The 15,920-nt window shown below is 31.6% G+C and overlaps 1 protein-coding gene and 1 pseudogene across 1 annotated transcript; one reads left to right on the forward strand and one right to left on the reverse strand.

Moving 5' to 3' along the window:
• The first annotated feature begins 5,209 nt into the window (after positions 1–5,209).
• Positions 5,210–8,978, forward strand: LOC100775281 (sodium/calcium exchanger NCL-like; annotated as a pseudogene).
• A 2,509-nt stretch (positions 8,979–11,487) lies between these two features.
• LOC100801534 (uncharacterized) lies at positions 11,488–15,036 on the reverse strand. Its single transcript, XM_006592861.4, has 5 exons — positions 13,792–15,036; positions 13,458–13,568; positions 12,314–12,480; positions 12,058–12,226; positions 11,488–11,953 (listed from the first exon to the last, which is right to left on the reverse strand). The coding sequence occupies exons 1-5, from the start codon at positions 14,401–14,403 to the stop codon at positions 11,771–11,773; spliced, it is 1,242 nt and encodes a 413-aa protein (XP_006592924.1). The 5' UTR covers positions 14,404–15,036; the 3' UTR covers positions 11,488–11,770.
• Positions 15,037–15,920: the final 884 nt, after the last annotated feature.

Raw genomic sequence — 15,920 nt, forward strand, 5'->3', positions numbered from 1 at the left:
CAACTTGTGGAATCACAAGTCGTGGAATGTAGGCCTTAAGAATTGTAGTAGTATATTCACCAAACAAAAAAACTGTAGTAGTTCGCTTTATTGGCTTAATTGCATTTTTTAAACACTTTTATTATAATTAAGAATATCTCTAACTAATGTAGGTATTTCAAGAGTTGTTTAAAATTAAACAATATTATTTAAAAAGTTATAATTATTGGAGTAAATAACTTGGCAATGTGTTGTTTATATATGAATCTGTTACTTAATTTATTCTTACTTATTAAAGAATTATTTTTGGATTATAAAATTTAACATGACTCAAGTTAAGCATTCATTCTAACAATTTTGGCATTAGAATAAATTTTTATGTAAAATTTTTAAATTTATGTGGCATTGTAAAACTCACAAATTTAAGATAAATAACTTATTTTAGTAATCATGCATTATATATACTCTAACACATGATTTTGTTTCTTTAATGAATGTAGATACAAGCTATGTTTAATTTGCCGGTGGGAGAGTTGCAAATTCAGTTTGGAGAGAAAAATAAGTTTGACATCATCTTTGATTTTCTCCAAAAGTATACTTGAAGCCAAAATTTAGCCTGAAAACTTAGTTTGGGGGAAACAATTATTGTAATATCAACAAAATTAACAAATTTAAATTAAAAAATTTTATTGCATATTTTTTGCTCTATATTCTTATAGGAAACAAAATTAACAAAATTATTCAGATGGTTGAGATGTGAGTAGTGTTTCAAAAATAAAATCAATTATTGTATAGTAAAGGTATTGATTTTTTATTAATTTATTCATCCAATTGTAATTAATTAAACTAGTGATAATTAATTATATATGTAGTATTTATTAATAGTAAATAAACACAAGAAATAGTTTTTTTAGATAATAAGAAATAGAGTTAGAAGACTGAAGACGCGCATACAATTCTACAAAATTTTGGACATGGAAGAAATATCTTTCCTCGTTTATGAGAGAATTTTCTTTAAACTGTGGAGCATGTAAACCCATTGCATGACTTTCAATTACTTGGTTTGTTCTGGTCATCTTTCAATCACTCGTACATTACCAAAAAAAAATTAATAATTTAATGTATGCATATATATGTTATATATATCATTGATCTAATTTATCCTTATATTCTAAAGCCATAAAAAATCCCTTTGAGGATTCTGTGCATCCTACTATTGTCGTTCCTTTGCTCAATTCAGAAAGAAAAAAATGAGAAACATTTCCAGAGCACCATACTTAATCTTTCTCCTTTTATTACTAACAATTAAGGTTCAAGGTCGCTATATGCCAGAGCGTGCCAGCGAACTAGCTAGTTTCAGATGGTGTTCATAATGTTCAACACAACGAAACTTCTTACTTAGTTCTTAAAGGAATTGATGATGAATCCTTTGAGGAATACTGCAAGCAAATGTACGGCTTCTTGCCATGCACAAACAATATTTTTGGCCATCTCTTTCTTATTTTGGTGTATGAATATTTGTTGTTCCATGGATCGGAGAATCATATTTGGCTAAAGGGGTTGAGCAAATCTTCAAGATTCTTGGTCCCGGTGTCTTTGGTGCCCTTCCAGAGTCCTTAATTCTTCTTGGTATGTCATCTCTTATCCTTGGAAAAAAATAATATTGTTCTGCTTCTGTGGGCTACCTTGCATGTTCTCTAGCTGATTTGAATAGATGCATCTTGCATATACAAGTATAGCAAACAACTAATGTCCCTTAATTTGAATTCTAACCCACTATACCTATAATACATCAAATTTTGCTTCTCCACTACGAGTAAAAATGAATTTAATCAGTCATTAAAATTTATAGATATAATTTTAATACTTAAATTTGTCAAATAATAATTACTTTAAAATTCTCATTATTGTTATTAAATGATGATTGTTTAAATTACAAAAATTAGAATGACTTCTATTTAGTAGTTTCATGGATTAAAATGATATTTTTGTATTTTCACAAATTAAACTGATCAATATTTATAATTTTTAGATTAATTTAGTGTATTAATTCCCCAAACTGTTCCCCCTTTTAATTTGTATTTTTTAAGCTTCTGATCGATACCCATGTATTGTTTCGTGTCGTATATATCCATATAACTTACAAATCTGGAAAATGATATATAAAAACATGTATGAAGTTGTTTTCCTTTTTCAACTAATGAAAATTTTTAAAATTTATATTAGTCATAATATATGAAATTTTCTTGTTATTTCTGAACTCTCTGACTCTCTCTCTCTCTCTCAAATGCCAAGTCTTCTTTATACGTTTACCTGGACTTTTATTAGATAGAAAATTGTCACTTGTGACTTTATGAGTACTTGTATGATAAGAGGTAACAATCTAAACCACACCTATCAACTACTCATAATTAGTATTTCTATTATAATATCAATATTAATTTGCAAAAAAATAAAAACATAAGGGAAAAAGTATATTTGAATTAATCAAAATACGAATATTGAAGTTGAGTATGAGTATAAAAAATATTTAACCAGTAAAAAATTGGCTATTAAAATTTGTTATACACACATGTGATAGTTTAGATTCGGCTATTATTTTAAAAATACAAATACCTAAACGGCTAAACCTATCCATTACCATCTTAGGTAATAGATCAATATTACCTAAACCTATCCATTATCAAAAAAACTTAAAACTTTGTATAAGAAACCATATTTTTGTCTTGAAAACTCATCCAAAAGTGTTTTGAAATTGGGTAAAAAACCATTTTAGCCTCAAATTTGCCAAACATTTTTTTTTTCAAAAATTACGTTTCAAAACCAAAAATAAAAAATCTGACAATCATTCCAAACGGATCCTTGCTAATGTTATTAATTGTACTTTTCTATTCTTTTTAAAAGTATACAAATACGTGAGCTTTTGAACATAAGGTTGGACCTCGCCAATAGTTATAGTGTTATCAAACTTAACTAATGCTCTTCTGAGATCAATATTTTATGATTTAACATGCTAAAACCTTTATACTATATATACGCACGGAACTATATATCTCTAACAATTTAATATATGTGCAGTCAAAAAACAATTTAATATATATGTTAAAATAATTCCATGAACCGAACTAATCTAAATCTTTGATATATTCCACTTTCAGCAAATTTGAGGAACTAATCATTTTAGGTCTCTTCAATTTTCTTCTTATTTTTTGTTTTAAAAACCGTTATATTTCAGCAATCAATTTCCTATCTAAAAAATTATTTCTAAAACTAGTGTAAAAAAGAAAAGACAGATATTATTTTTTTTTTGCACAGAAAAAAATTATATTATATTATAAGGTAAGCAATTGTCACTAGTGTAAGTACCACCACAAGCATTAAGAGATGTGTCTCATTCTCAACACAGTTGCAGATAATCTATACACCTGGATATATAATTAGTACATATGTCTATTTTATTTGTTTTTTTAAAACTAAAAGTCTAAAACAATTTTAAAAAAAATAAACCCTCATTATACAAGTCACATGGAGATATTTATTGAAACTATAACACGTTCTAGTCCTGTATTACCTTTTTTTTTTTCAATAAATGGAGGACATATGATACTCATGAAGAAAAGAAAGAGGTGATATCATTACTCGTGTTTCATATAGATTGTTTCACACATATCAATTAAAAGTAATAAATAAATGAAAAAATAGAAATTTTATAAAATTAATCTTCTATTATCATTAATTCATTGATAGACTTTGTTATTTATCAGCAATATTATAAGAAATATAAGTAAAAATAATAATTAATATTATATTAAAAAATTAAAATGATAATTATTTTGGAATAATTATTTTTTTCTTAAATGAAAATTATAATGAAATAGAAAGAATATTAATTTATCATTCTGTTTTTCTATCATCAGTTTCTGGACTTGTCAGCAGCAGGGAGATAGCACAAGAATATGCCTTTTCATAATTTCTAATGTAATCTTAACTTTGATTTTTAGTAAAAACTTTTCATCTAACTTTGATTTTTAGTAAAAACTTTTCATCTATTAATTATGTAACAAGGACATTGCTTAGCAATATTCTTTATTTTAATCCCTGCATCACGAATTGTCCATCCAATTGTTTTTAAGATGAATTCAAAATCCTAATAATAATTAATAATATATAATGCCTACTTAATAGTAGCATTAGATGTCTAAAAAGTGGAATTTTCTTGATATAACAGAAGTACTACTCGATCACGATTTTCTATTTATCAAACATTTATAACAAGTATAATTGCTAGAATAATATACCAATTCTTCAATACTTACTATTTTCGTGCCTGAAAATGTCATCTTTTGGTGGATGTCAAGGTTGTGGCATTACTATACGGATTTGGAAACCAGTTACACTGCAAGAATCATGGTTTGCTCAGTCATACCACTTGCAATCATTGAAATCCCAAATTTATTCCAATTCTCTTCTGTGCTAAGAAGCGTGACCTTAGTCATTGCCTCGTTATTATCTCCATTTTTCTGTTCCTGTACTTCGCGCGTTTACCAGGTTTTTCCATTTTCCATTTTTCCTTTTATCTTATGGTAAATGTTAATGAATGATCACACAACCAAGGACTGGAAAATAAAATAATTTTAAACTCTAAATACATATATAGTATACCTTTTGTTCTTTAATTCCTTAATAATTAGTAAATGTCCTTAAAGCACTCTTTAATAAGATCTTTTATTATCAAAGCCAGCTATTGAAATCATTTTAATGTTTCAGAATCAAGGACACATTGTTACGGTATCAGATAAATTAAGAGTTTCTATATAGTTGTCTTTTGAGTTAATAATTGAATTTGTTAGGACACATTAAGGGAGAAAAGGAGAAAATTACTTAATAACAATAACAAAATCCTTAAATTTTGGAAGATACCATAAAATTTCTCATGTTATAAACCTCTGACCTTTGTGATACTTAAACATCTTGATTCTTGTTACATCTGTAATATCAAGCCTATGACAATTGAATTATCCGTGCTTAATATAAGCACTAACTATGTCATCCACTATCATAATGTGCCATCCTATTGCGTATTAATAAACTTATTTTGATACTGACAATTCCTAGCTGAGTAATTAATTGTCTTCATGGCTATTTAATCTGCAGGTTTTTGAACCATGGGTACAGAAAAGAAGACTAGAATATGTGAAACATGATAATTTAATATTGAAAATATTGCAACATGTTCAAAAGAACACCTTGCAAAGGATCTTCACCAAGAATTAATGGGACTCCAAATGTGAGCGCCATAAGGTAAAATTTTGAAGAGCTGCTACTTTGACAGTTTAACTTATTTTTTAGGTCATCATGGCATTGGTGTGAAGCATTTATAGTCACTACACTTTGCAGGCAATTATATAGGGAAATAGATCAAGATGGAAGCAGTGGTATATCAGCTTCTGAAGTGAAAGTCCTTCTGCTCAAAAACAAAAGTAACTGATACAAATTTTGATGAAGAGAAAGAAATAAAAGAGGTGATAAAAGTTTTTGGCCTAGATGGTGACAAGAAAATAACCAAGGAGGAATTTGTCAGTGGCTTCACGTTCTATTACATATATATGTTTTACTTTAGTTCTAATTTTTAAAGAATTTTGTACTAGGCTTTTGTATTCATAAATTTTTTAAAATTTAAAGACAAATTTAAGTGAAATATATTAGAGTTTAATGATTATGCACTAATAATATTAAATATTTAATTATAAATAATCATTATTATAATTTTTAAAATAATTATTATAAAAATCAACAAACTTATTATATATATATATATATATATATATTGAATATAAAATTGTTTTTCATAATCAATACATAGCTCTTTTTCTCAATATATTAACAATGCAAATTACACTATTATCAAATTATATATTGACACGTCAATTTTGTTAAGTTATTATTATTACTTAATCACTTAAAAAGTTTGTAGAGATATTAAAAATGACTGTAACACCTAAGATGAAAATCACCATTATGATGCTCTTAACATAATGTAATTAATATGAAACTGATATAATATGTTTATGTAACTTACATTATATATCATCTCTTAATTGGTTCTTATTAATGTTTAAAGAAAAAATAATTAAATAAATAAGAATACATGAAAAAAAAAGTGCAAAAAAGTTCCATGAGTGCTTAAGAATCTGGGAGGAGTTAATTTTGACCATATAACCATAATATATATAGATGGTCATTGGTCAATATAGTTTTATTTAAATCTAATTTTGACCATTCATTTTGATTGTATAGTTAAGATTAACTCCTCTCACACTCACTTCTTAGTATGAAAAATAGCTGATACGGGACATGTTATTGTAGAAATTCTAGATTTACTGTTCAATTCTCAACTGCCAAATAGAAGCCAAAATTGGGGAACTTAGCTATTTCAGGTTTATCTGACTAGTAGCAATTGCTTTGAGACATCTCTTATGCTTCTTAACAATAGAAAATCCACTGATCTTTAATCTTGTAACATCATATTTGCTTTGGATTCTTTTCCACCTCTCTTGGAATTTTTTTGTTTCTATCACCAACTAGAATTTATGCTTACCTAGTGCTGTTATTTGTCCATTTCCCCGCTAATCTGTATTTCTTGTTTTTTATTTCCCTAGTGTCTGGGCTTTCAGGTAGTAAAGAAGTTGCTCAAAGTCAGGTATCTGTTGGAATGGGACTGCTAGCTGGGTCAACGACGCTGCTTCAGACTATAATATGGGGGACCTGTGTAATTGTTGGCAAGTGTGACATTGAGGGTTCAATTGCAATAGATTCACGAGACACAAGGGGATTTAGTTTAACTGGTATGCCATTTGAAATTGTTTAATTTTATATTTTAAAAATTTAGAATTAGCTCAGCAAACTTCTCCTTGCCCATAGCAATAAGATTCTAGTGTTTCCTCTCCTTTCTTGACATTCAAGCAATCAACCTTCTTGTGGAGTTTCTCCGTAAAACATTCATTATATTTGAAGTGTCAATATATGCTGAATATTGATTTGTTGATTGATTTGATTTTTTTTTTAACAAGTGTCATGAGCTAATTGTCCCAAAAGCTTTGGCTTTAACATATCTAATATCTTTTAGCTCCTCTCACTCAAGATCCCTTTAGGCTTGAACAGTGAATAACCCTCATGCTCGACTACCTTGTGCTTAATTTCAACATTTTTTTAGAAGAACGAGTGTTGCAGGGATCAATTGTTTCCCGCTTGGTCATAAAGGATCTGATACAATATCATAACCCAACTATCTGAAGCTGAAGTTGTTAAGTGAAGCCAGATGATTGGTTTATACCTTTATAACATCTCTAACAAGAAGTAATAATTGGAAGATAGTTTACTTAGCAATAGCTTCAAGTATATTTCTTCAACCATAATTGTGGATCAAGGATTATATAATACATTCAAGCCACTGCATGTGTGCATTGATCATTATTGTTGTCATGATTATAGATTATACGAGTTTTGGACTATGAGAAGAGGGCTAGGTAAAGATATATTATGATTCACCATTTTCTTGTTTATTTTTTTTCTAAACGATGATATTTTTATATGTGCAGTTGGGCTGTACAGTTTAAATGTCTAGAATGTTTGATTCACTTGGATCCGTAGTCTACTAAAATCTCCATGTGCAGGTTCTGGTGTTAGTACTGATATTTGGACAAGTTATGCTGCAAGGATTATGGTTATATCTGTCCTTCCATTTGTGATCGTTCAATTACCACAAATTCTCAATTCAACTTCAGGAAGGCACTTGGCTGTTTTGATTGCTCTCATTGTGTCTCTCGGTTTACTGATTGCTTGTTGTCTTTAACAGGTAATTTTCTTTTACAGTGCACTTGTGCTTCCTGTTCATTTCTGGAGTTTCTTTTTTTCATCAGCCAGCACCATTGTTGTTTAACTCTGATGATACGCATTCTTTTTTGTTGGATGTGATCCGGTAGTTAGCATTAGCACTTTCAGTAACTGTATACTGGATGAATGTGTGATCTGTTTTAAACCTGGCCATTGTTTTTGCACCTTATAGAGATTAAGAAAAAGAGAAAATGGTGCAGATTTTCCAGCCCTGGATACAAAGGAGGAAACTTGAATTTATTAAACACAAGCATGTTATCTTAGGACTTTTGACACATTTAAAGAAGCGTGCATTGGGAAGGCTGCTGATTGAAGATGGTGAACCTGACAAAGAAGTCGTTAGAAAGTAAAGCTATCTCTATTATGCTTTGACTTAAAGCATTATACTTATAAAGAAGTTTGCTGCTTTTATTCTCATCCTTTTGGTTGTCACTGACTTCTTAATGGAATATATAGATTGTTTCAAACCATTGATGAAAATCAAGATGGCAATCTTACTCATAATGAATTGAGAGCACTGGTTATTGGAATTCAGTTTGAGGAGACCTGGATCATGATGATGCTGTAAAAAGAATCATGGGTGACTTTGATACTTCTGGTAATGAACTTGTTGATCAAGAAGAATTTGTCAATGGTGTCTGTAGATGGCTTCAAAGGGCCCAGCGTGCTCGAGTTGCATCTGGTGATGCTGGTCCACACACAATGAAGTTCTTAACTGATTTCCACAAAGTAAGTTGTGCAATGCTCAACTTAATGAACTTGTTTTGTTTTTTGGTGCCTATAATTGATGGGATTTTGTGCACAGGAAACAAAGAGGGAACATGATCTGCTGGATGTGGGAGGTCAGGGTAATGAAGAGGCTGAGGGCATTGAGAATGCCAAATGGACTTCCATCAAAGCAGTTCTGCTTCTGCTACTGGGTACTATTATTGCTGCTGCATTTGCTGATCCTCTGATTGATGCAGTGGATAACTTTTCTGAGGCTACAAGTGTTCCTGCTTTCTTCATTTCCTTCATTTTTCTGCCTTTAGCAACCAATTCAAGTGAAGCAGTGTCAGCAATAATTTTGCTAGTCGTGATAAGAGGCAAACTGCCTCATTAACTTTCTCTGACGTTTGTTTTCTGGTTTCATACTCTTTCTCTTTAAGGCATTAGTATGCAAGAGTTGATTATGACCTATAAACTATTAAGCATTTGAAATCATCTCTTTCGCTCAAATTATGTCATTTGCTGCATGATCTATTCATTCAGAATTTAGCTAAACAACATGGGACAATTACTGACTATAACTTATTCAGGATGATGTTTACAGTTAATTCAGTTATTAGTTAATGTGATGTACATGACTAAGGGTGGCTTATTTTATAAGCCTCAACACATTCACATGTACAATTAGTGTAATTTTTCCCCCTCCTCAAGTCATTTAAAAATGATTTCTATTGTTTTTGCAGTTATATGGAGCAGTGACAATGAATAATGTGCTTTGCCTATCAGTTTTCTTGGCCCTTGTCTATGCATTGGTTATTCAGAAGTGTTGGTTATTGTCGTGGGCGTCTATGCCAGCTTCCGCACTGTCTTCCCTCTATGGACATCTATTCTGGCTATCCTACTTTATCCCTTCTCCCTGGCATTGGTGTATGTTCTTGATTATGTATTTGGTTGGTCGTAGACCAAATAATGTTTCATACATTAGTGCCTTGTATGGTTCTTACACCCTTGTTGGGGTGTATGGCTTTTGTAGTCTTTGCGTGAGACTATGTTGTTGGTGACTTCAATTTAAGGTGGAATTGACATCGATTGAGAACAGTTGAGTGGTTACAGTTTTCACTATTCCGCTCAATGTGAGTGCAATAAGACAATATAGCACCGATAAAAACTGTGTTGCGAAGTCGGTAGTTACTCCACCGTATATGATTGTTTTTATTTCTCATCGTTCAGAAATCAGAAACATGTTTTCCATTTTATCATTTCCCATAAGACATATTATCAGATAGATGAAGGGGTTGAGGGTGTTGTTTTTGGAGGAGCCGAACTTATTTCCTGTTTTTACAACGCAATCAAAATTTAGTATGTATCTTACGATTCCTTTCTTTCTATAGAAAAACAAAATAGAATGCTCTTGGGTGCAATATGGAATGTTCTTGTAGCCAACAATGTAAAAACTAAGGGCCTTTCTTGAGGTTTTGCTTGGTTTGATCCCCAATGGGAAAAGTTTGTTGATATCAAACGGGAATCTTCACGTCAACTTTGCACATAATCAGATAGGCTGTTGGTCTCCATCAAATTTAATACGTATGAACACAAAGCCTTGGCTGTTAAGTCGACGGGTTGACCTAGTGGTTAGACACTCTCTACCATGAAATTTGACTTTAATAGAATTAATTATAAGAAAATTATTTGGTGTAAGTTTGGCTGATATTTTAAAAGTGAGTAGAAAAAAATTACTTTTAAGAGTATAAGATCTTTTTTGTGTTTTACCAACCAAAAAGGTTTTTATTTTTTTAATCCTAGAATCTTTTCTATCCTCCCCAAAATTAATTTAGAATTGATTTAAAAACCTAAATTAGCCAAACACGCATGGTTCATATTGGAAACAATTTTAGTCGCCTCCATCAGTCACCACAGCTTTGAAACAGGTTCTGAAACCTTTGTAATATGAGTGTGAAAACAATTCATACAAAATGTATAACTTTTTGTTATTTGGTACATGCATAACTAATTATTATTTAGACTTGAATTAATTTAGATATAATATTAATTTTAAAAACTCTTAAAAATCTAAAAATATTTTTAAAATAAATTAAACTAAATACCAATTCATCAAGACTCTCAATTTAAAAAATGGTAACACACTTATCTCCATACTCTCTTCTTTTATGACTTATGCTCTCAATATTTAGTTTTTTCTTAAATAGCTTAGTAAGATTTATGAGGTGAAATATGCTAATTGCTACGTGCATGAAATACAAGACTATGTTGGCAATTTTTATACAAAAATACGCATGTCATGTTATTTTTAAAATGGTCATGTGATAATTAGTTGACTTTCATTTTTTTATTTTAAATCTTGGCCATTAAAAAGCATATGATAATCTTAATTCACTCTTCCATTTTTCAGATAATTCTCTTACCAGATTATGGGTGTGTTTGGATTTTCTACGAGAGGATTCAAAAGTATGCGAGGTCATGTTTGGTTATTTCCAAAAAATATGTTTGAGAGTAAAATTGTACCTTAAAATTTAATTTTGGATCAACAAGATTTGAGATACTTTTACTAACTCAGTTTACAAATTTAAATTTGTATCAAACCCAAATGTGCAAACTTTATTCAAACATGCACTATTCATAAAATCTAATGAAACATCCACACAAAAACAATACAGCAAGTCATAATTGACACACGTGCTACTGGATGTTGAGGGCCCTACTGTTCTGTCATTTTAGAACCATAATGGAGGCTGGATTTTGGGACCAGATGGAAACAGAAGAGAAAACAATGCACAATTAGCTGCCTCCACAACCCACATGCATAAGTTTGTTACCACTCCAGTTCCTGACTCATCCAACCAGGCACTATAATAACCAAGCAAGGAAACAGTAAAAAAGAGAAGAAAAAAAACAAACAAATCCATAGCCTCAATTCCAAAGGCAAAGCCACTAGAGGTTGGCTTTCATCAAAGCACATAGGCATTGCCACTCAAAACAAACAAATCAACATCTCTCCTTTCATTTTCCACTCCTACTGCTCACATGGCCAAGATTTCTAGTCCTTTTCATACTCAACCAACACTACATGTGCACATTTAGGAATATCTACGACTAGTAAAATTAAAAATAAAATAAAATAAGACGAGTATGCAACTTTCATAGTGAGAAACAACTATCCTAGAAGTTATATTCATAGTTTCAAGTTAAGATCAACACTTTCTCCCACTTCATGACCATTCTGAATCCTGGCTGTTGTTTGTCCAATTTGTTCTTCCTTTGGTTCTGGAAGGAAGAAGCCATAAAATGGTTGCTTTTGTTGATTGAACAGCCTGAACACTGGTGGGGGGGCAGGGATTTGATCTTCTACATTTCCCTTTAGAAAATGAAATACAAGTTTAGAGTGAATAATGAATATAGCAAAATGGCGAATGAATTTTCCCAAACCTAACAAGATAGAGATTCAAATTCAAGACATACCTGGTTGTGAAATGCTAGGTAAGTTGAAGACAACTTGGACTTCGAAGGTGGATACGAAGTAGGAGAGGGAGGAGCCAACGTGAGAAAATCTCCATTGAAATTCTCATTCTCTTCTCTTCTTTTCTTTGAGTTTGGCTCAGAGTAGGATGCTAAAGAGGATGATACTTCCCTGCAGATGGTGCAGATACGCATGGTATGAGCCCACAAGAGTTACAACTACAACATATGGGTCAAAAAAATAAAATGAAACTACTACCTGGAAGTTGAATTGCCAGCATCAAATTTAAATCCGGTTCCATTACCGCACAGAGTTTTTGCATTAGTTCTTATTTCAGCAAAGGGGGACGATATACAATTGAAAGCAGGGGCATGAGGAAAATCTGGGGAGAAAGAGTATGGCGTTTGCCTTTTCATGCCAATCATCTGCATTATGTTTCAAACACCTATATTAAATTCCATAAACTTAATAACTCTGAGGAAAATCTCTTCTACTAAAATGCACCAGTTCAAAATCTGACTGAATTTGTTGAGACCACACATGACTATGATGTGACTGTTCAACAGAACAAACTGAAACATTTAGCCATATAGAAGAGTAAATTAGTACAAGAAGTATATTATTATAAAGGGCAATTATATTCATACACTCACTTGCCACTTTCTCTTCCACCTTTTCCACCTCATTTTTCTTCCTATCTCTCACTTCTTTTACCATCCAATTACATCTTTCACTTTCTCCCTCCTTTTTTTTTTTACTAATTCCTTTATATCTCTCTTCCCTACACCTTTTCACCCCAAATTTGGGGTGTACATTCAACATTTTCCTATTATAAAACACAATCTTTAAATTAAACAACTGAATTATGAATTGAAGTGTTCTAGACCAACCTCCATACCTTAAGGACCCAATGAGTCCGCATGCACTACAACCCAATAAAGATCCAATCTACCCGGATATCCTGGCAGCCGAGTTATAACCCTAATGATCTTGTCTCTAGCACACTCCTATAGAAGTTGACAACCACAACAAATCTATCAGGAATGCCACCTTTCTCGCCACAATTTCAGGAACTGCTACCATACTGACAAAACAGGCACTTTGCATGTATGCAGAAGCAGTAAGGCGTTACAAGCTTCCAGTTGATGATATCTGCTAATCCAGTCTCACCTGATCCATGTCACTGATGCCAATAAATAGCATAACCCACCTGGTCACCCCCATTAATGTGTCCTTGCAGGTGGCCACCACCGCCACAACATCCATTAGCAGCCTCCCCGGAATATACCACATTCAACTAATGACTTTAACAATGCATTTCCAGCATCTCATCCATAACATATAGTATAAAACATACTGAAATATGCACATAAATTAATTCAAGAGCACAAATTGCACATACCTTCTCCATTGACCTCTCAGGCACACTGCTGCAATTGTTGTTTTGGTTTGAAGGGGGCTCTATTGTGAAATGAGGCATAGATGTTGATAAAGTTCCTGACGGGACACTCACCTACATGTTCAATATAATAATCCTTTTTTATTACATGGGAAGAGAATGTGATGAATATATGGCAAATGGAAACCCCATCATGTAAATTGAAAAGAGAGACATTCACCTACATGTCCAATAAACCAATTCCATGGGAAGAGAATGTGATAAATAGATCATAGATGGCAATGAAAATCCCATCATACAAATTAAAAAGAGGTCACACTTAAAAAAAATGTCTTACCACTGGTGAAGAAGTTTGATGCTGATATTGTGGTGTTCTCTGCACCAAATTGGGCAGAGGCCAAATGGGGCTGGATTCAAAAGGCAAACTCGGTAGAATCGGCAATCCTGGGTCCACTCCAAAGTTGTTCTTCTCAGAATCAAACTGGTAGCAGCTCCACGACTTGGGAACATTCCCATGTCCAGGAACAACATGCCAGCCAACATCAAAGCCACCACTGTTTGCCAATGGAACAGTGCTTGGAACTTTAACATCCTTGTGTTGTTGTTGTTGTTGCTGTTGCAGTGACAAAGGGGACCTAAATTCAGATGATGGCTCACAAGGTAAAAGTGGTGTGGAAGGGGATAGGTTGGAGTCATGAAAATTCTTAACTGGGAGAGGCAGATAGGGTGGTTTGGTTGATGATAAAGTACTAGGAGATGGTAAAATTGCACCTACATCTCTCTTTTGTTGTTCTTCTAGTCTTATCTTTTCAAGCTGTGCCACACCAAGTCCCCTTTGTGGCACTTTTGTCTGCTTTGACTTCTTAGAAGATCTATTAAGACCCCCAATGCCTCTAGTACCATCAGAATTTCTTTGATCATCTTGAGGCATTGTTGTATCATCTTCCATTTAATCCAAAGATATCTAATCTAATCTAAGCATATGACACAAACCAGTGTCTCCTGTTTCAAATTTCAATCTGGCATTACCTCTGTCTTCAAGACTAAATTTTTAACCCAAACCTAGATTCCCAACATCAATATTTAAGAGAGAAGTAAAAAGAAAAAGTGTTTGATACCTAAACCCCAGAACTAATCTGAAAACAAAATCTAGGATTACCTAAGAATCTCTGATGACTATGGAAATTGTGAAACAAACCCAAAAGACCAGCCATATATTCAGCAAAGACCGAAGATGATGAGAGAGAAGAGAATCTAAAAGATCCCGGATTATTTTTTCAATTCAAATTGCTTGCATGTCTGAGATTTACACGAAATAACTGAACCTCAGGATAAGAAAAGAACAAAAAAAAATAATATTTTTTCAAAATTCAAACCATGCAAATCAGATTAACCATGAATGACAATATTCACTCATTTATCTGCCAAATCTTCGCTCTACACTCCTCATTTTGTTCCTACCTCTTAGACCGACTCTCACGATGAACTGTAGTCTCTCTCAACCCAAGTTGTACTTGTAGTCATAGATGCTGTTTCTCTCTCTAAATTTTTTGTGTCTGTGTTCTAAAAGTAGCTAAGAGACAGATTTGGTAGAAAGTGTCATCTTTGATTGTTTGTTTGTTACATTTGATTTCAGGCAGTGGACCCCTAGACCTTGGTTGGCTTTTGTTGGGCCCCACTTAGGGTAATTTATTTTATTTTTTATTTTTTTTTCTTTACAAACTTCTTATCACTCGCCCCAGCACAAACATACATCCATTCTCTAAATTTATTAGGTGTGTGTTTGGTTTCACTGTTTTTTATTTTTATTTGTAGTTATAATAGAAAATGATGATGAAAATGTATTTAGTTGGATTTTTGAAAATATTTTTAATGAAAATGAAAATAGGAAATAACCAGAAAATGAAAACAATAAAATTTCGTTTTCATTCAGTTCAAAACAGAAATCTCATTTTGAATAAAATGAAAATGCGATGACAAGAAATCTAATTTTAAGCAAATTTAAAATTACAAAAAAGAAAAAAAAATTAATATATCATAAATTTTTAGTGTTTTTATTTTTGGAAACAGAAAACAAGAAGTCAAACCAAACATGTTTTTAAAATTCTAATTTTTTAAAAATGAAAACAGTTTTCAAAAAATAAAAATAAAAAATAAAAATAGAAAATGAAAATACAAACCAAACACACCCTTATATTTTTTGCTTTCTATTAATAAATATAAAATGTATCTTTCTTTCTATTAATCTTCTTATTTTCTTTGTATAATAAATATAAAATGTATTTTACATTTCAAATACATTAAATGTGTCGTCAAAAAATAAAAAGACATTAACTAAATTTATTTCTTCAGTCAATAAAAAGATTTGGAAGAGAATTTATAGAAAGATATGATATTGCTTTTCTAAAATGGAACAAAGAGTTATTTAAAATCTTCCTACTAATCTTTCTACATTTTTTTTATAGA

The sequence above is a fragment of the Glycine max genome, chromosome 12 (assembly GCF_000004515.6).
Source record: "Glycine max cultivar Williams 82 chromosome 12, Glycine_max_v4.0, whole genome shotgun sequence".
NCBI classification, from domain to species: Eukaryota; Viridiplantae; Streptophyta; class Magnoliopsida; order Fabales; family Fabaceae; genus Glycine; species Glycine max.